Below are 20,765 nucleotides of genomic sequence, written 5' to 3'. Positions count from 1 at the left end.
AGTTGTATACTGGAGCCGTACACTGAGGTAGCTATATACTGAGGTGGGTGTATAGTGAGGTAGCTATATACTCCAGCTGTATACTAAGGTAGTTGTATACTGGAGCCGTACAATGAGGTAGCTATATACTGAGGTGGGTGTATAGTGAGGTAGCTATATACTCCAGCTGTATACTAAGGTAGTTGTATACTGGAGCCGTACACTGAGGTAGCTATATACTGAGGTGTAGTGCTGACAGTTGGAGCAGGTATGAACCCTCCCAGCTGCACTAGCTCAGCGTCCTCGCCCCATAACTATATCCTGTACACAATGGTCGTCCTGCGAGTGTGAGGTGAAACTTACTGCTGGCCGCAACGGAAACGCAACCCCTGTGCGGCCTACCTCATACCAGATCCCCGGGCTGCCTCCCGCCTGCTGGCCGCGTCCCTACCGCCTCCCGGTACCCCGACCAAGGAGAACGAAACCGCTGACGTGGGGAGCGCGTTACGAGGCCGACAGGCACTATGTCCCCGGCGCCTCCTCACCTGCTCTGCCCCAGCGAGATGAACTCTCCTCCGCCGGACTCCGCCATCTTCCTAGGGCAGGCTCAGGTGGAGGCGCGTTAAAGGGACAGCGGCAAAATCTAGTGACACGACGGTTCTTGTCTTATGCACCGGCGGGTCACCTGTGCCGCCCGTTACTGTGTGTGTGCCCGGTTACTACAGCTACGAAAGCTCTCCATATAGTAATGTAATCTCAAGGCCAGTCCACATGTGAGCCCCGGTCAACCATAGTTAACCCCTGGAGGACCGAATTTTTATGTGCCAAGAACTTGAATTTGAGATTGTTCGTGACACATTGTACTTCAATGGGCATTGTCACAATGAGCCACACAGGGCAATCTTGTAGCCCAAGACTTGCCCAAACTAATATGATCAGGAGGATGCCAGATGTTCCATAGACTTGGGCAGTGGCGTAGTGTGGGTTGTCAGCACCCGGGGCAAGGCAAGTAATTTGCGCCCCCTGACCGTGGATTTTAGCACTTGATTCTCTTTCACTAGATTAGTTAAAGAAACCCTTACGTCCTAAGCACATGTATTGTTTGTTATGAAAATACTGATGTCATTAAAGTAAAATGCATCTAAATACAAGTTTATTTTCAAACACTTTATTGAGTGAACATTACACATTCTCCACATTTTCATCAGGTCTATGAATACAAATCTACAAATGTAGTAACCTAGCATGGGCCATGCTATTATATGTCGTCTCACAACCATGGTAAACGACAAAAAATATCAAGAACAAAAACTAAACATCAAAATGGAACCATACCCTGGAGATGATCCAAGGCACATGACTTTGGATATTATAAGTAAGCAGCATATGTCAAGGGGGCATTATATGGGCACATCACAGGGGGCCCCTGTCATGTGCCCCCACATATATTGCCCCCTGACATGTGCCCCTCACATATAATGCCCCCCTGTCATGTGCCCTCACATATAATGCCCCCGGGGCTGACATGTGACCCTGACTTATAATGTCCCCTGTCCTGTGCCCCTCACATATAATGCCCCCCTGACAGGACAGGGGGCATTATATGTGAAGGGCACAGGACATGGGGTATTATATATGAGGGGCACATGACAGGGGGGGGTCCTGTCATGTGCCCCCACATATAATGCCCCCCTGACATGTGCCCCTTACTCATCATTTGCCCCTCTCACTTATAATTTGCTCCCCCCTCCCCTTTCTCACGCCCGTCACCTTTCTTCCACGCTGCGGCTGCTCCATTCCTGCAGTCAGTGAGAGCCGCGGGGACGTGATCTCCGGGTGCCGGCGTGATGATGTCATGCCATCGTGCCGGCCTGCCGTGATTGGCTCTCACTGACTGCAGGAATGGAGCAGCCGCGGCGTGATAGCAAGGTGACGGGCGTGAGAAAGGGGTGGTGGAGCGGGATAGCCGACAGCTCCACCATGCGATAGTTCAGGAAGAGGGGCAACAATCTCGGGGGGGGGGGGGGGGGCAATTGCCCCGTTGCCCCCCCCCCTGGACCCGCCACTGCCTCCACAGTGGGCGGCGACCCGGCAGCTCGGTTCGAATTCGCACAGCCAGCACTGCAGAGAGAGTGAGTGAGCCAGGCTGGGGCAGAGAGCTGTGAGTGTGAGCGCGCCCCCCCCCCCCCAGATGTTGCGCCCAGTGCAGCCTGCACCCCCCACGCTACGCCTCTGGACTTGGATGGAGTTTCTGCCATTCTGAGTTCTAATCAAATCAATCTCACAAGATTCTCTGCAAGAATGCTCGGGATGTTTAACCATATGGCGCCGCGACTTATCTTGACAGTTAAACTTTCATGTTAGTGGTAAATTACGTTCAGCTTTTTTGTGTGAACTCAACATTTTAGTGAAAAAATATGAATTCCATATTCTCTGCTTGTAAGAAATATAGTCATGCCATGTCAATGAGTTAATAATTCTACAAAATGTCTACTTTATGTTGGCATCACTTGGTAAACATTTTTACTAAACCTTTTATTTTTTTCTATGTAAGAAGGCTAAGGCCATGTTCACATGGTCGAAAATGCGCCAAATGTCTGGCGGAAAATATGGGCGGATGGTCTCCATAGATGGCAACACATTTCTGAGCGAAATCCGCAGAAACATTGAACATGTTTGTTTCTGCAGACGCCAGAATCTGGATTTTCATGGCAGAAACATCTGCTGCGGAAATTCCGCCATGTGCACAGTGAAGCTGAATCCCATTGAAAAACGCAAAAATTCTGGTAGAAAACATGATGAAAATTGGTCATAAATTCCGCACAGAATATTCCATACAGATATTCTGATGCCACAGAGTCTCATTGATTTCAGTGATGTTTCTGGAACGGAAATTCAGATTCCGGTGTCCCAGAAAGAATAGTCAAGTGTATTCTTTCTGCAGATTCCACAAGGAAATTAATTGCTGGCTATGAGAGGGGGCATTTCTGAGCGGCCCTAGCGCCTGCCGATAAGTCACATGTGCAGAATGTCCGCACATTTTTCGCCATGTGAACATAACCTTAGAGGTTCATCTGCAATCTTTCAAACTTTTTTAGTATGGGTACGCCCTTGCTCGCTGGTACTTAACCTGTACAGGTACCTGTACACCTGTGGCAATTTCGGTCCCCCCCACGCGCCGGACGGGGACCGGACCGGGAGTACTGCTGATATCGATTAGACCCCTTATATCCTTAGACCCCCCCATGCCGGCAAACAGTGCAAATCGCCGGTAAATTCACACCTGTGATTTGCGCTGATTCCGGGTCATACGGGTCTATGGTGACCCGAAAAATAAGAGGGAATCAGGGTTCTCCAAGACACCCACGATCCTCGTGAAGGGATAGGAGTGAGGTGGCAGGGGTGCCACCTCTCCTATTGGTCGTATAGACGCGACGACCAATAGCAGATCAGGGGCTGGGGGGACCGGCGCCGAAGTCCACTTACCCATCGGTGGAGGCTGCGGACGACAATCTGTGTCGGAGATTGGCGGGCGGCGATGTCGTGCGGCTGGCTCCCTGGATCATACGGAAGCCGGTGAGTTGCCTAGCAACATCTGGAGGGCAACAGTTTGAGACCACAATACAGTGGTCTCTAAACTGTAGCCCTCCAGATGTTGCAAAACTGCAAATCCCAGCATGCCCAAACAGGAAACAGCTGTCTCGGCATGCTGGGAGTTGTAGTTGCGTACCTCCAGCTGTTGCATAACTACATCTCCCAGCATGCCCTTCGGCGATCAGTTCATGTTGGGAGTTGTAGTTTTGCAACAGCTGGAGGTTTGCCCCACCATGTGAACGTACAGGGTACATTCACATGGGCAAGTTTACAGTAAGTTTCCTGCTTGGAGTTTGAGCTGCGGCAAATTTTTCGCTGCAGCACAAACTCCTAGCGGGAAACTCACCGTAACACGCCAGTGCGAATGTACCCTAAAAACACTACACTACACAGACACATAATAAAGGGTAAAACACTACTTATAAACCCCCTTACACTGTCCCCCCCCCATTAAAAATGAAAAATGTATCGTACGGAGGTGTTTCCAAAACGGAGCCTCCAGCTGTTGCAAAACAACAACTCCCAGCATTTCCGTACAGCCACTGACGGTCCAGGCATGCTGGGAGTTTAGCAAAAGCTGGAGGTACCATGTTTGGGAATCTCTGGCATAGAATACCCCTATGTCCACCCCTATGCAATCCCTATTATAGTCCTCAGATGCGCATGTCGCTCTCTCACTTCAGAGCCCTGTCGTATTTCAAGGAAACAGTTTAGGGCCACATATGGGGTATTTCCGTACTCGGGAGAAATTGCACTACAAACTTTGGGGGGATTTTTCTCCTTTTACCCCTTATGAAAAGGTAAAGTTGGGGTCTACACCAGCTTGTTAGTGTAAAAAAATTTAAATTTTTACACTAACATGCTGGTGTTGCCCCACACTTTTTATTTTCACAAGAGGTAAAAGAAAAAAAAGACCCCCAAAATTTGTAATGCAATACCCCATATGTGGGCGTAAAATGCTCTGCGGACGCACAACAAGGTTCAGGAGTGAGAGTGCACTATGTACAGTTGAGGCCTAAATTGGTGATTTGCACAGGGGTGGCTGATTTTACAGCAGTTCTGACATAAACATAAAAAAAATAAATACCCACATGTGACCCCATTTTGGAAACTACACCCCTCACGGAACGTAACAAGGGGTATAGTGAGCCTTAACACCCCACAGGTGTTTAACCTCCCTGATGGTAGGATTATGTGTGGAAATTTGTACCAAAAGTGGTACAATTTTTTTAATTGAAATTTCACATCTCCCCCCCCCTGTCACATTCCCCCTCCTTTGTCACATTCCACCCCCTTATCACATTCTCCTCCCCCTTGTCACATTCTTCCCCCCTTTTCACATTCCCCCCCTCCATGTCACATTCCCCCCCCTGTCACATTCCCCCCCCCCCCTTGTCACATTCTTCCCCCTCTGTCACATTCCCCCCTTTGTCACATTCTTCCTCCCTCCATGTCACATTCCCCCCCCCCCCCCCCCTTATCACATCCCCTCCCCCCCTTTGTCACATTCTCCCCCCCCCCCCCGCCCCTTGTCACATTCTTCCCCCCTTTGTCACATTCTTTCCCCCGTCACATTCATCCCCCCTTGTCACCTTGTCTTGTTCGGCAGTAACACACACTAGGTTTGCCGGCCAGATTTCAAACCTAGTGTATTTGATGTCGAACAAGTCCTTTCCCCTTCAGCCAATCACTGGCTTGACACGTGACACAACTGCGGCCAGTGATTGGCTGAAAAGGGAAAGGTCCTACAAGATGAATAATGAAGAGAGCTGGGACCGGAGCGCACGGAGGGGAATGGCATCTGCAAGGACCAGGAGTAGGTGAGCAGAAGTTTTTTTTTTTTCCTCCCGGTGGCCTTTTACACTTAGCTCAGTGTTTTTCTACCAGGGTGCCTCCAGCTGTTGTGAAACTACTACTCCTAGCATGCCCGGACAGCCTTTGGCTGATCGGGCATGCTGAGAGTTGTAGTTTTGCAACAACTGGAGGCCCCCTGCTTGGGAAACACTGACTTTTAGTATATGTCTTTACCTGCTCTGGCCGGCCTCCGCCACGGGAGCCAACCCTAGCAGATAATCGCATGTTTTCCCGGGGGCCGTATCGCTATATCGCAAAAAACTAAAATCGCGATTCGATTGCTTTTGCGATATATCGTGCAGCCCGGCTGGCAACTCTGCAATTCTACCCTGAGCGTGACTCGGGGTTACCGCTCCTGGCAGGGAAAATTAAAGGACAACTGCAGCGGCATTACACTTATCCCCTATCCACAGGATAGGGGATAAGTGTTTGATCGCGGGGGGTCCGACCGCTGGGACCCCCTCCCCCCCCGATCTCCCTAACGGGGCACTGCCATAAGCGCTCATGGTGAGCGCTAAGGCTCGTCGCGTCGACCTAGAGGTCGACGGTGACGCCCCATCTCCTCCCCTTCCCCATACAGTTCTATGGGGGATGCGGGGAGGCACGAATGCTGCCTCTCCCAGAGAGATGCATGGAGGAGGCGTGCCGGTTGCAACGTCATTCTGCGGCTGGCACGCCCCCTGCACAGGAGATCGCCAGGGGCCCAAGCGTTCGGACCCCCCTCGATCAAACACTTATCCCCTATCTTGAGGATAGGGGATAAGTGTTTGTAACGCTGCAGATGTTCTTTAACCTTGAGTCATGCTCGGGATAACCGCTAAGAAGGTTAATGAAAATTCTTCAAAATTGGATGGAAAAATGAAAAAAAATATATATATTTTTCACTAAAATGCTGGTGTTACCCTAAATGTTTCATTTTCGCAAGGGAAAATAGGAAAAAAGCCCCCCAAAAGTTGTAACCCCATTTTTTGAGTAAGAACATACCCCAAATGTGGACATAATGTGCTCTGCGGGCGAACTACAAGGCTCAGAAGAGAAGGAGCGCCATTGGGCTTTTGAAGAGAAAATTTGTCCGGAATTGAAGGCCACGTGTGTTTACAAAGCCCCCATAGTGCCAGAACAATGGACTCTCCCCCCCCCCACATGTGAACCCATTTTGGAAACTACACCCCTCACGTAATGTAATAAGGGGTACAGTGAGCATTTACGCCCCACAGGTGTCTGGCAGATTTTTGGAACAGTGGTCCGTGAGGCCGGTCATAGATCACTTTGGGGCCAAATTTTGGGAGGCCTACGTACCCCTCAGTGAGCTCTCGGTAGATGAGTCTCATCAGTTTTAAGGGGAGACTCATCTTCCGCCAGTATATTCCCCCGAAGCGGGCGCGGTATGGAGTGAAGCTCTACAAACTTTGTGAGAGTACCTCCTGGTACACTTACAAGTTTAGAATATATGAGGGACAACATTCCCATATTGAACCCCCAGAATGTTCCCCCACTCTGGGTGTTAGTGGGAAAATCATTTGGGACCTTGTGCACCCATTGCTGGATAAGGGTTACCACCTTTACGTGGACAATTTTTATACCAGCATCCCTCTGTTCACATCCCTTTCCGCCAGATCTACGTCCGCTTGTGGGACCGTGTGGAAGGACCAGAGAGGCCTCCATCTAAATTTTTTTCAGACACCTATGCCCAAGGGTGAGTCCCGTGCCCTTACCCATGATAACCTGTTGCTGGTCAGGTATAAGGATAAGAGGGATGTCCTTATGCTGACCACAAATCATGGTAACGGCAGCTCACCTGTCCCTGTGCGAGGTACCACAACAACGGTCCTCAAGCCTGATTGTATTCTGGACTACAATCGGTATATGGGGGGAGTTGATCTCTCTGATCAAATCCTGAAGCCATATAACACCATGCGGAAAACACGGGTATGGTACAAAAAAGTTGCGGTCTACTCTTGGTACAAGTTGCCATGTACAACTCTTTTGTACTGTCTCAGCATGCTGGCAATACAGGGACATTCCTCCAGTTCCAAGAAGAAGTCCTAAAGGTCCTGATCTTTGGAGACCGGGAAAGAGCAGGCCGGACTTCCCAAGGAACTGGAGTTATAGGTGCCAGGATCATCCCAGGCCAACAATTTCCAGGTGAAGTCCCCCACACTGGAAAGAAAGGATGAACCCAGAAAAATGCAGAGTGTGTTACAAAAGGGGGATATGGAACGACACCACCACTCAATGTGACACTTGCCCCAATCATCCAGGCCTCTGCATTCAGGATTGCTTCAGGGAGTATCACACTTCCATGCAGTACTACATTTTCCCTTTTAATTTTAATTTTCTATAATTTGACCCCAATGTACCAAATCCAGAGTATATCCCACATTTTAATCCCATAAACCACTAAATTGCCCCCCCCCCCCCCCCCAAAAAAAAAAAAAAAAACCTGATAAGACCTCTGGGGGTATTCTTTTCCAAAAATGGGTCATGGGTCACTGAGTCACTATCACCGGGTACTTTTTATGTTGCCTCAAATGCACAGCGCTCTCTTTCCACCTGAGCGGGGTGCGCATTTGAGGCAACAGATTAGGGACGGCCACACACATCACATTCCCAGAATGATGATTTAGAGCATAGGGTTTGGGGTGGGCATATTTTTTCGTTTTGGCTATGCTCTGGGTCATCATTCTGGGAACATAACCTGTTTTATGATTTTATGTCCCACTGTACCCCTTGTTAATAATTTACCCCATGTAACGCTCCTTGAGGGGGGTCCCACTGTTCTGGCTCCATAGGCAACTATGTAAATGCTCAAGGCTCCTGACTGTGCTCCTGCTCTTCTGAGACCGGTGTGCACCCACAGAGCTGTTTATGTCCAGATATGAGGTATGTCCTTACTCCAAAGAAATGTATTTACAAATTTACGGTGACATTTTCTCCTAATACCTCTTGTGCTCAGGGCTTACATTCGGGCTTGTGGTGGCAAGCGCTGAATACACAACTATGCAAAACCATACATTGACGTACCAAGCGGTTTGAGTTGTTCCGTACTTGAGATTGCACCTTACATACAAACCTATGCACCTATATAAAAAGAATGACTGAGTTGTGCCCCGTATGAGGGCACGCCTATAGAGGGCATACCCTATGGTGAATTGATAAGAATAAGGGAGGGTTGGGAGCGTACCTGAAAACCACGTATGCCCCGCCTGTATGTTGCAGGGGCGTTTTATAGTGGTGCCTCCTGCATGACCCCGCCTGTAGGTGCGGGGGGGGGGGGGGGGGAATTCACACCCCCTCGCACAAATACAGCCTAAAGGCTTCCTACTTGGGAAAATGAAATTTTTTTGCATTTTAATGTAACAAATTTTATTTTTCCTTTTCATATCCCACTTTAATGAACATTTATCAAACACCTGTGGGGTGTTAAGGCTCACTGTACTGCTTGTTACTTCCTTGAGGGGTGTAGTTTCCAAATTAGAATGCCATGTGTTTTTTTTTGTTTTTTTGCTGTTCTGGCACCATAGGGGTTTCCTAAATCCGACATGCCCCCCCAAAAACCATTTTGCAAATGTGACTCCTTCTCTTATGAGCATTGTAGTGCGCCCCCAGTACACTTGACATCCACACATGGGGTATTTCCATACTCAGAAGAGATGGGGTTACAAATTTTGGGGGGCATTTTCGCCTATTACCCCTTGTAAAAATGTAAAATTTGGGGGAAAATCAACATTACAGTGAAAAGAAAAATAATTTACAAATCCAACTTTAACGAATAGTCATCAAACACCTGTGGGGTGTTAAGTAGGGCCGTTTGAAGGAATTTGGGGGCCCCAAGCAAAATGGATATGGAGGCCCCCCCCTTGATGTTCACGCACGTCATGCACTAGGGCCGGCGTCAGGACGTAGTAACACCGGCCCTTGAATTCTGGGATCATGACGTTAGCGAACGTCGATACGAGGCCCCCACATTAGGTGCAGCAGAGTTCCCCCACATTAGGTGCAGCAGAGTTCCCCCCACATTAGGTGCAGCAGAGTTCCCCCCACATTAGATGCAGCAGAGTTCCCCCCACATAAGGTAGGCAGTTTTCCCCCCACATTAGGTTGGCAGTGTTCCCCCCACATTAGGTGCAGCATGGTTCACCCCACATTAGGTTGGCAGTGTTCCCCCCACATTAGGTGCAGCATAGTTCTCCCCACATTAGGCTGGCAGTGTTCCCCCCCCACATTAGGTGCAGCATAGTACTCCCCACATTAGGCTGGCAGTGTTCCCCCCACATTAGGTGCAGCATAGTTCTCCCCACATTAGGCTGGCAGTGTTCCCCCCACATTAGGTGCAGCATAGTTCTCCCCACATTAGGTGCAGCATAGTTCTCCCCACATTAGGTGCAGCAGAGTTCCCCCCACATTAGGCTGGCAGAATTCTCCCCACGGTGCAGCAGAATTCTCCCCACATTAGGCTGGCAGTGTTCCCCCACATTAGGCTGGCAGTGTTCCCCCACATTAGGCTGACAGTGTTCCCCCACATTAGGTAGGCAGTGTTCCCCCACATTAGGCAGGCAGTGTTCTCCCACATTAGGCTGGCAGTGTTCCCCACAGACATACAGCCTCCAACCATATACAGTGTATGGCTGGAGGCTGTATGCTTGTGTACTGTGTTGGAAAATTGCTGCTGAACTTTGAAGCCCTCTGATGTCTTCCAAAAGTAAAAACATGTCAACTTTATGATGCAAACATAAAGTAGACATATTGTATATGTGATTCAATATATAATTTATTTGGGATGTCTATTTTCCTTACAAGCAGAGATCTTCAAAGTTAGAAAAAATGCAAAATGTTAAATTTTTTCATCAAATTTTGGAATTTTTCACCAAGAAATGATGCAAGTATTGACGAAAATTTACCACTAACATAAAGTAGAATATGTCACGAAAAAACTTTCTCGGAATCAGAATGAAAAATAAAAGCATCCCAGAGTTATTAATGCTTAAAGTGACAGTAGTCAGATGTGCAAGAAACGCTCTGGTCCTTAAAGGGGTACTTCACCCCTAGACATCTTATCTCCTATCCAAAGAATAGTGATCCATATAAGACCAATATATGGAGGGTTAATCCAAGCTATTCACCAAAAGATCACCCCAGTGATCCACTGATTCCCTAGTTTCCCATATATTAAAAAGGTATAACTTTAATGATTTATATTAGTTCACACACAAATTAGATTAAAAAGTCAGGGTGTCTCTCTTTCCATATGTGAGATTGTCAATGAGTACTAATGTAACTCAGTTATTGAGATACTGTATGCACCTGCAGTGTGCCATACAGATAGGAAGGGACACCACTGTGTTTAAAATCAAATAGCAGCCCCCCTCGACATGTTTCACCGTTCACACGGCTTTGTCAAGAGGCAATGGGGCTATACCCATTGCCTCTTGACAAAGCCGTGTGAGCGGTGAAACATGTCGAGGGGGGGCTGCTATTTGATTTTAAACACAGTGGTGTCCCTTCCTATCTGTATGGCACACTGCAGGTGCATACAGTATCTCAATAACTGAGTTACATTAGTACTCATTGACAATCTCACATATGGAAAGAGAGACACCCTGACTTTTTAATCTAATTTGTGTGTGAACTATCCAAAGAATAGGGGATAAGATGTCTGATCGTGGGGGTCCCGCTGCTGGGGACCCCCGGGTTCTCGGCTGCAGCCCCCCGCTGTCATTACTGCACAGAGCAAACTCGCACCATGCGTAACAACGGGTGATACAGGGGAAGGAGCATCTTGCTGCTACGCCCATAGACTTGTATTGAGGGGCGGGCCGTGCCATTACTACGGGGCGGAACCGTGATGTCACGATGCTCCGGCCCCTGTATTGCCCGTCATTACGCATGGATCGAGTTTGTTCTGTGCAGTAATGACAGTGGGTACTGCAGCCGAAATCCTGGTGGTCCCCAGCAGTGGGTCCCCCGCGATCAGACATCTTATCCCCTATCCTTTGGCTTCCGACTCAATGTGAGTATGGCACTAGATGGCTGGATGCATGGACAGTTCTGTGTTGGTAATGCTGCTATAGGGACAACCGATGTTCCAACTTCTATGGAGGTAGCTTTGCTCCTCGGTTTTTGTATGGTTTGCATCCTTTGTCCCTCTAATACTGTTCTGGGCATCAGGCAATTGACATTATAGTGTGTGGTTTCTTTTTTAAGTCCACCTTGTACAGAGTACCATATTTCAATTACCTCTATGGTTCCCCATGTACTTTTTGTGACATTTTGTATTCATGTTTGGAATCTTTTTTCTTCTGACTGCTGCTGATATTTTAATGTTGTTATTTTAATTACTCATAATAAAGATATATTTTTAATGATTCAGTGTGTTAGTTTGGTGCAATTTTGATAGGTTTTTGTGGTTATACAATAGCGCCAAACAGTGTTATGGTGTCTCTTTTGACTTTGGCCTATACTATTAGTTCACAATATACTGATAAGGCTCCAAAAGAATATATACAGAAAATGCATACAATAATTATCATAAAATAGTAAGAGGAGTGCTATTCAAAGAACACATATGATAAACAAATTATAATAATGAAAAAGCAAACCAGATATATGGATGATGGCAGGGAGGCTGGAACCCCACGGGTCCCTTCACTCTGAGGTGACTTCCTCAGGGGTGTTGTGCTCAAAGTTCCATGTCTCCCTTTATATATACAACATACTTAAAGGGGTACTCCGGTGGAAAACCTTTTTTTTTAAATCAAATTGTGCCAGAAAGTTAAACAGATTTGTAAATTACTTCTATTAAAAAATCTTAATCCTTCCAGTATTTATTAGCTGCTGAATACTACAGAGGAAATAGTTTTCTTTTTGGAACACAGAGCTCTCTGCTGACATCTCTGTCCATTTTAAGAACTGTCCAGAGTAGGAGAAAATCTCCATAGCAAACATATGGACAATTCCTAAAATGGACAGATGTCAGCAGAGAGCACTTTGGTCATGATGTCAGCAGAGAGCTCTGTGTTCCAAAAAGAAAACCATTTCCTCTGTGGTATACAGACCCTAAAAAGTACTGGAAAGATTAAGATTTTTTAATAGAAGTAATTTACAGTGGGGATCAAAAGTTTGGGCACCCCAGGTAAAAATTTGTATTAATGTGTGTCACGATTCGGCTAGCTGGATGTGGATCCTCTGTGTCAGCGAGGGATTGGCGTGGACCGTGTCGGTGGACCGGTTCTAAGATGCTACTGGTATTCACCAGAGCCCGCCGCAAAGCGGGATGGTCTTGCTGCGGCGGTAGCAACCAGGTCGTATCCACCGGCAACGGCTCAACCTCGCTGACTGCTGAGAAGGCAAGGTCAGACGAAGCAGAAGGTCGGGGCAGGCGGCAAGGTTCGTAGTCAATGTGGATAGCAGAAGATCTGGAAACACAGGCTTTGGACAACACTAAACGCTTTCACTGGCACAAGGCAACAAGATCCGGCAAGGGAGTGCAGGGGAAGTGAGGTATTATAGCCAGGGAGCAGGTGGAAGCTAATTAGGCTAATTGGGCCAGGCACCAATCATTGGTGCACTGGCCCTTTAAATCTTAGAGAGCTGGCGCGCGCGCCCTAAGGAGCGGAGCCGCGCGCGCCAGGACATGACAGCCGGGGGCCGGGACAGGTAAGTGACTTGGGATGCGATTCGCGAGCGGGCGCGTCCCGCTATGCGAATCGCATCCTCGCCGGCAATGTCAGTGCAGCGCTCCCGGTCAGCGGGTCTGACCGGGGCGCTGCAGAGAGAGGAACGCCGCGAGCGCTCCGGGGAGGAGCAGGGACCCGGAGCGCTCGGCGTAACAGTCTCCCCCTTTTTTTGTCCGGCAATTGCTTCACATGGGACGAGGACACTGGGAGCGATTGTAGGGTTTCCTCAAAGGCAGGCAGTACAGCAGGAGTAGGAATGGGGAGGGAGGGCAGAGGTGAAGCTTGGCACGGGGCAGGGTGTCACCAGGAGGGGGGCTATGAGGAGGCACAGCACAGTCCCGATAGGCCTTGGGGAGACCAGGCACAGGAGGAGACACTTAGGCCCGACAGACGGGACTGGGAGCAGAGGTGAGGCATTTCTTGCGGCAAGCAGGGCCCCAATTCTTGATCTCCCCGGTGGTCCAGTCAAGGGTGGGAGAATGATGCTGGAGCCATGGCAGACCGAGGAAGACTTCAGAGGTGCAGTTGGGAAGGACGAACAATTCAATCCTTTCGTGATGGGGTCCAATGCACATTAAGAGGGGTTTTGTGCGGTAACGCACGGTGCAATCCAATTTAACTCCGTTGACCGAGGAAATGTAGAGCGGCTTGACGAGACGGGTCACCGGGATGCAGGACTTATTCACCAAAGAGTCCAGAATAAAATTTCCAGAGGCACCAGAGTCCAAGCAGGCCACGGCTGAGAGGGAGGAGTTGGCAGAAGGAGAAATCCGCATGGGCACCGTGAGACGTGGAGAAGCAGACTTCGTACCAAGAGACGCCACACCCACGTGAGCTGGGTGCGTGCGTGCGTTTCCCAGACGTGGAGGACGAATAGGGCAATCCACCAAGAAATGTTCGGTACTGGCGCAGTACAGACAAAGATTTTCTTCCCTACGGCGAGTCCTCTCTTCCTGGGTCAGGCGAGACCGATCCACTTGCATAACCTCCTCGGTGGGAGGCCCAGGCGTAGACTGCAAAGGATACTGTGGGAGAGGTGCCCAGAGATTTAGGTCTTTTTCCTGGCGGAGCTCCTGGTGTCTCTCAGAAAAACGCATGTCAATGCGGGTGGCCAAATGGATAAGTTCTTGCAGGTTGGCAGGAATCTCTCGTGCGGCCAGCACATCCTTAATGTTACTGGATAGGCCTTTTTTAAAGGTCGCGCAGAGAGCCTCGTTATTCCAAGATAATTCGGAAGCGAGAGTACGAAATTGGATGGCGTACTCGCCTACTGAAGAATTACCCTGGACCAGGTTCAGCGGGGCAGTCTCGGCAGAAGAAGCTCGGGCTGGTTCCTCGAAGACACTACGGACTTCAGCGAAGAAGGACTGGACTGTGGCTGTGGCAGGATCATTGCGGTCCCAGAGCGGTGTGGCCCAAGACAAAGCCTTTCCAGATAGAAGACTCACTACGAATGCCACCATAGACCGTTCTGAAGGAAATTGGTCCGACAACATCTCCATATGCAGGGAACATTGAGACAAGAAGCCACGACAGAGTCGGGAGTCCCCATCAAACTTGTCCGGCAGGGACAAGCGGAGGCTAGGAGCGGCCACTCGCTGCGGAGGAGGTGCAGGAGCTGGCGGAGGAGATGGTTGCTGCTGTAGCAGTGGCAGAAGTTGCTGTAACGTGGCGGTCAGCTGCGACAGCTGCTGTCCTTGTTGGGCAATTTGCTGCGATTGCTGGGCGACCACTGTGGGTAGGTCAGCGAGACTTGGCAGTGGCTACTCAGCGGGATCCATGGCCGGATCTACTGTCACGATTCGGCTAGCTGGATGTGGATCCTCTGTGTCAGCGAGGGATTGGCGTGGACCGTGTCGGTGGACCGGTTCTAAGATGCTACTGGTATTCACCAGAGCCCGCCGCAAAGCGGGATGGTGTTGCTGCGGCGGTAGCAACCAGGTCGTATCCACCGGCAACGGCTCAACCTCGCTGACTGCTGAGAAGGCGTGGGAAAGAAGGACTAGGCAGAGGAAAGGTCAGACGAAGCAGAAGGTCGGGGCAGGCGGCAAGGTTCGTAGTCAATGTGGATAGCAGAAGATCTGGAAACACAGGCTTTGGACAACACTAAACGCTTTCACTGGCACAAGGCAACAAGATCCAACAAGGGAGTGCAGGGGAAGGGAGGTATTATAGCCAGGGAGCAGGTGGAAGCTAATTAGGCTAATTGGGCCAGGCACCAATCATTGGTGCACTGGCCCTTTAAATCTTAGAGAGCTGGCGCGCGCGCCCTAAGGAGCGGAGCCGCGCGCGCCAGGACATGACAGCCGGGGGCCGGGACAGGTAAGTGACTTGGGATGCGATTCGCGAGCGGGCGCGTCCCGCTATGCGAATCGCATCCTTGCCGGCAATGTCAGTGTAGCGCTCCCGGTCAGCGGGTCTGACCGGGGCGCTGCAGAGAGAGGAACGCCGCGAGCGCTCTGGGGAGGAGCAGGGACCCGGAGCGCTCGGCGTAACAATGTGCATAAAGAAGCCAAGGAAAAATGGAAAAATCTCCAAAATTCATCAAATTATAGATTAGACATTCGTATAATATGTCAACACAAGTTAGATTTTATCATCATTTACATTTCCAAAATAACAGAAAACTAAAATATTTCTGTAATTTGATGAATTTTGGAGATTTTTCCATCTTTCCTTTGCTTGTTTATGCACATTAATAGAAATGTTTACCTGGGGTGCCCAAAGTTTTGATCCCCACTGTAATATTAAAAAATAATGTGAATACATAATATGTAAAAAGTATACATATGTAGATGTGTGATTATATTAATTAAGTTATGTGCAGTATGTAAACTAATAAATAGATAAATAGATAGTTCATAATAAGGTCTGACATATCATCAGGGCCAGATTAAGGCTGCCTGGAAGACGGAGCACTTCATTATGCCCCCCTCCCCCCCCCCCGACAGTTCCCCCACATTAGGTACAGTATAGTTCCCCCACATTATGTTGTAATTCCCCCACATTAGGTGCAGTATAAGTCCCCCCACACTAGGGTTGCAGTACAGTTCCCGCACATTAGGGGTGCAGTACAGTTCCCCCACATTAGGGGTGCAGTACAATTCCCCCACATTAGGTGCAGCATAGTTTCCCCACATTAGGTGCAGTACAGTTCCCCCACATTAGGGGTGCAGTACAGTTCCCCCACATTAGGGGTGCAGTACAATTTGCCCACATTAGGTGCAGTACAGTTTCCCCACATTAGGGGTGCAGTACAGTTCCCTCACATTTGGGGTGTAGTACAATTCCCCCACATTAGGTGCAGTACAGTTTCCCCACATTAGGTGCAGCATAGTTTCCCCACATTAGGTGCAGTACAGTTACCCCACATTAGGGGTGCAGTACAGTTCCCCCACATTAGGGGTGCAGTACAGTTCCCCCACATTAGGGGTGCAGTACAATTCCCCCACATTAGGTGCAGTACAGTTCCCCCACATTAGGTGCAGCATAGTTTCCCCACATTAGGTGCAGTACAGTTCCCCCACATTAGGGGTGCAGTACAGTTCCCCCACATTAGGGGTGCAGTACAATTCCCCCACATTAGGTGCAGTACAGTTCCCCCACATTAGGTGCAGCATAGTTTCCCCACATTAGGTGCAGTACAGTTCCCCCACATTAGGGGTGCAGTACAGTTCCCCCACATTAGGGGTGCAGTACAATTCCCCCACATTAGGTGCAGTACAGTTCCCCCACATTAGGTGCAGCATAGTTTCCCCACATTAGGTGCAGTACAGTTCCCCCACATTAGGGGTGCAGTACAGTTCCCCCACATTAGGGGTGCAGTACAATTCCCCGACATTAGGTGCAGTACAGTTTCCCCACATTAGGTGCAGCATAGTTTCCCCACATTAGGTGCAGTACAGTTCCCCCACATTAGGAGTGCAGTACAGTTCCCCCACATTAGGGGTGCAGTACAGTTCCCCCACATTAGGGGTGCAGTACAATTCCCCCACATTAGGTGCAGTACAGTTCCCAAACATTAGGTGCAGCATAGTTTCCCTACATTAGGTGCAGTACAGTTCCCCCAGAATAGGTGCAGTATAGTTCCCCACATTAGGTGCAGTATAGTTTCCTCACATTAGGTGCAGTATAGCTCCCCCACATTAGGTGCAGTATAGCTCCCCCAAATTAGGTGCATTATAGTTCCCCCAAATTAGGTGCAGTATAGCTCCCCCACATTAGGTGCAGTATAGCTCCCCCACATTAGGTGCATTATAGTTCCCCCAAATTAGGTGCAGTATAGCTCCCCCACATTAGGTGCAGTATAGCTCCCCCACATTAGGGACAGTACAGTTCTCCCACATTAGGTGCAGTATAGTTCCCCCACAGACAGTGTATGGCTGGAGGCTTTATGCCTGTTTACTGCCCCAGTGTTCCTATCACCACTCCTCTCGTCCGGGGTCATGATCTACTGCTATGGCATATGGGCAGTTCCCCCACATTAGGGGTGCAGTACAGTTCCCCCACATTAGGGGTGCAGTACAATTCCCCCACATTAGGTGCAGTACAGTTCCCAAACATTAGGTGCAGCATAGTTTCCCTACATTAGGTGCAGTACAGTTCCCCCAGAATAGGTGCAGTATAGTTCCCCACATTAGGTGCAGTATAGTTTCCTCACATTAGGTGCAGTATAGCTCCCCCACATTAGGTGCAGTATAGCTCCCCCACATTAGGTGCATTATAGTTCCCCCAAATTAGGTGCAGTATAGCTCCCCCACATTAGGTGCAGTATAGCTCCCCCACATTAGGTGCATTATAGTTCCCCCAAATTAGGTGCAGTATAGCTCCCCCACATTAGGTGCAGTATAGCTCCCCCACATTAGGGACAGTACAGTTCTCCCACATTAGGTGCAGTATAGTTCCCCCACAGACAGTGTATGGCTGGAGGCTTTATGCCTGTTTACTGCCCCAGTGTTCCTATCACCACTCCTCTCGTCCGGGGTCATGATCTACTGCTATGGCATATGGGCAGTTCCCCCACATTAGGGGTGCAGTACAGTTCCCCCACATTAGGGGTGCAGTACAATTCCCCCACATTAGGTGCAGTACAGTTCCCAAACATTAGGTGCAGCATAGTTTCCCTACATTAGGTGCAGTACAGTTCCCCCAGAATAGGTGCAGTATAGTTCCCCACATTAGGTGCAGTATAGTTTCCTCACATTAGGTGCAGTATAGCTCCCCCACATTAGGTGCAGTATAGCTCCCCCACATTAGGTGCATTATAGTTCCCCCAAATTAGGTGCAGTATAGCTCCCCCACATTAGGTGCAGTATAGCTCCCCCACATTAGGTGCATTATAGTTCCCCCAAATTAGGTGCAGTATAGCTCCCCCACATTAGGTGCAGTATAGCTCCCCCACATTAGGGACAGTACAGTTCTCCCACATTAGGTGCAGTATAGTTCCCCCACAGACAGTGTATGGCTGGAGGCTTTATGCCTGTTTACTGCCCCAGTGTTCCTATCACCACTCCTCTCGTCCGGGGTCATGATCTACTGCTATGGCATATGGGCCATAGCAGAAGGTCCCGGGACCGGATAGGAGCGGTGGTCGGAACACTGAAGATGACATGCTGGTGAGTGGTAACTTACCATGCTTGCGTCCTCCTCACTGCTCCGCTCTGCTCTTCTATAGGCGCTCGCGCAGGACGTCAGTGCTACCTCCCAGCGGCCCCTGCATTTTTAAAGGTTAATGCAGGGCCGCAGAGAGGTAACAGGGAGATCCTTGTGTCCTGAAAAGATTTTATGGGACACCGGGATGTCCAGAATCTCCATGAGCGCCAATGATGATCCGGCCCTGCATATCATGATTAAATATGTAATTATACTGCATAAATAGTATATACATGTAAATATAATAATTTATTTCAATATGTGCAGTATACATGTGTAATACAATGTATGCAGTGCACATGTATACAGAATAGCGGTAAACATTTGTCAGTGCAGATAAATTAAATATAGTGTTTAGTGCTGTGCCTAATAATGTGGTGACAGACTATATGTTGGAAATATCATCTTCGTACCAAAAACTCAATAAAGCCATGTTGTTGCCATAGGCAATCATGAAGCGACACTAGCAAGAAATGTATGTCCTAACTTTATGAAGAGGTAGTTTCTTGTCTATCCCATGGGCAAACTCACTTAGCTGTAGTTTATCTATATATCACACAGCACCTTTAATAATTATCTAGTGTAATGACACCCAAATACTGTAATCTAAAAGAATCTAAAATGACAAGTATTGATCAATGAATATAGTATATAAGTATATATGTTATATTAGGTAGTCCTAAAACACCCTGACATAATAAGCCTACATATCAAAGATGTTGTTGTCCTAGATGACTATTACCTGTACTAAGTTCCCAGGGGCCCACAACTAGTGTATGTTCCTGGGGGCCTACCACTGGTATATAGCTATAACTTGCAAATTCAAGCATGGCTATAAGTTGCTACATTCACATCCATGTGGCCACAGGAATACACTTGTGAACTGTAGCCATATATAGCGGAACAGACACTCCACCTACAGTTCCCATACATTGGATGTAACAATACTGTATCACATAATAGTAACAGATAATGATATATAAGAAACAATCATTTTATTATCTTTGCTATTACTCACATAAAAAATGGAGTCTAGGCCAAAAAAAAAAAAAAAAAAGAACGGCCGATATAACACATAGAGAGGCATAATGCATTTTGTGTCACTTTTGCAAGTGTCCACAATATGAATAGTATAGAGAACCAGCAAATCATTTTGAGTCTCTTTGTTTAGGTCTCTGCTCTTGAAAAAAGCGTCCTTGTGCAAATTGAGTATCCACCAAAGTGGTTGTAGAGAATTCAATAATTTTCAGAAAAGAAGATCCAAGAAAGCTCTGGAGTAGAGTCTTCCTTTTGTATTGGAGGTAATCAAAGTATGGACCACAATCCTAGTTAAAACATCCCAAGGTATATAAGGAAAAGTCGTGGTAATTCTCTAATCCATTATTTTCTTTTTCTTTTTCCAGATGAGGCTTCACAGAACCAGGTAAGACCTTCTCATCTCAAAGTACTAACCAGATATCCCGGGTCAAATGCTCTTTCAAGCTGGAGCAAGGGCAGTATAGTCTCCAATAGTGGGACGTCAACTCTCCTCTAGGTTTAACTCCACTTACTCTCCTGTACTGTAGTTCAGTCTTCATGAGATTCCATCTTGTAAGATACATAGGCAATATTGCAATAGTGCCTAACAGGAGACCACACATCTAAAAAGCCTGTGAAGAGTAAATCCTCGTTTAGCCCCGTCGGTGATACTGCTCCCAGCTCAAAGATCCACCTAGACTCAGTATGCAGTAGTCTTTTGGTGATTGGTCCTGCTCTCAAATTATTGGTGATCCATTCCAGACCAATCACTCGCAGTCCACTTGGGCATCCTCCATGGCAATTCAAGAAATGATTTGCAACTGTGGTAAGAGTTCTATTTCTGTCCCTTCTTGCCAAAGCCTTGGTCGATACATGTTTTTGAATTCTTTTTCTGTTTGTCCAACATAGCATTTGTTGCAGGGGCAGATGATGACATAAATCACCTGTGTGGTCTTGCAATTTATGTAACTCCTCAGATGGTATTGTTTCTCA

The 20,765-nt window shown here is 48.2% G+C and overlaps 1 protein-coding gene and 1 long non-coding RNA gene across 5 annotated transcripts in view; one reads left to right on the top strand and one right to left on the bottom strand.

Annotated features, from left to right (window-relative positions):
* The window catches only part of KLHL26 (kelch like family member 26), a 62,041-nt gene extending 56,850 nt beyond the window's left edge, over positions 1-5,191 (bottom strand). The window contains exon 1 of one of the 4 annotated variants that reach the window (XM_056574724.1): positions 5,166-5,191. Coding sequence is in view for 2 of the 4 variants with exons in the window: in XM_056574694.1 (XP_056430669.1) it covers positions 525-571 (47 nt within the window). In the remaining 2 variants the exon portion in view is untranslated. Of the gene's footprint in view, positions 1-342; positions 505-524; positions 1,079-5,165 lie in introns of those variants that run through there. The other 3 variants (XM_056574694.1, XM_056574713.1, XM_056574717.1) reach the window with 3 other exon arrangements.
* LOC130369483 (uncharacterized) overlaps positions 1-20,765 on the top strand; it is a 219,520-nt gene that overhangs the window by 1,775 nt on the left and 196,980 nt on the right. The window contains exons 2-3 of the long non-coding RNA XR_008892776.1: positions 19,927-20,056; positions 20,159-20,178. This is a non-coding gene — a long non-coding RNA (uncharacterized LOC130369483). The remainder of the gene's footprint in view (positions 1-19,926; positions 20,057-20,158; positions 20,179-20,765) is intronic.

The sequence above is a fragment of the Hyla sarda genome, chromosome 1 (assembly GCF_029499605.1).
Source record: "Hyla sarda isolate aHylSar1 chromosome 1, aHylSar1.hap1, whole genome shotgun sequence".
In the NCBI taxonomy this organism is placed as follows: Eukaryota; Metazoa; Chordata; class Amphibia; order Anura; family Hylidae; genus Hyla; species Hyla sarda.
This window is presented reverse-complemented; position numbering and strand designations above follow the sequence as displayed.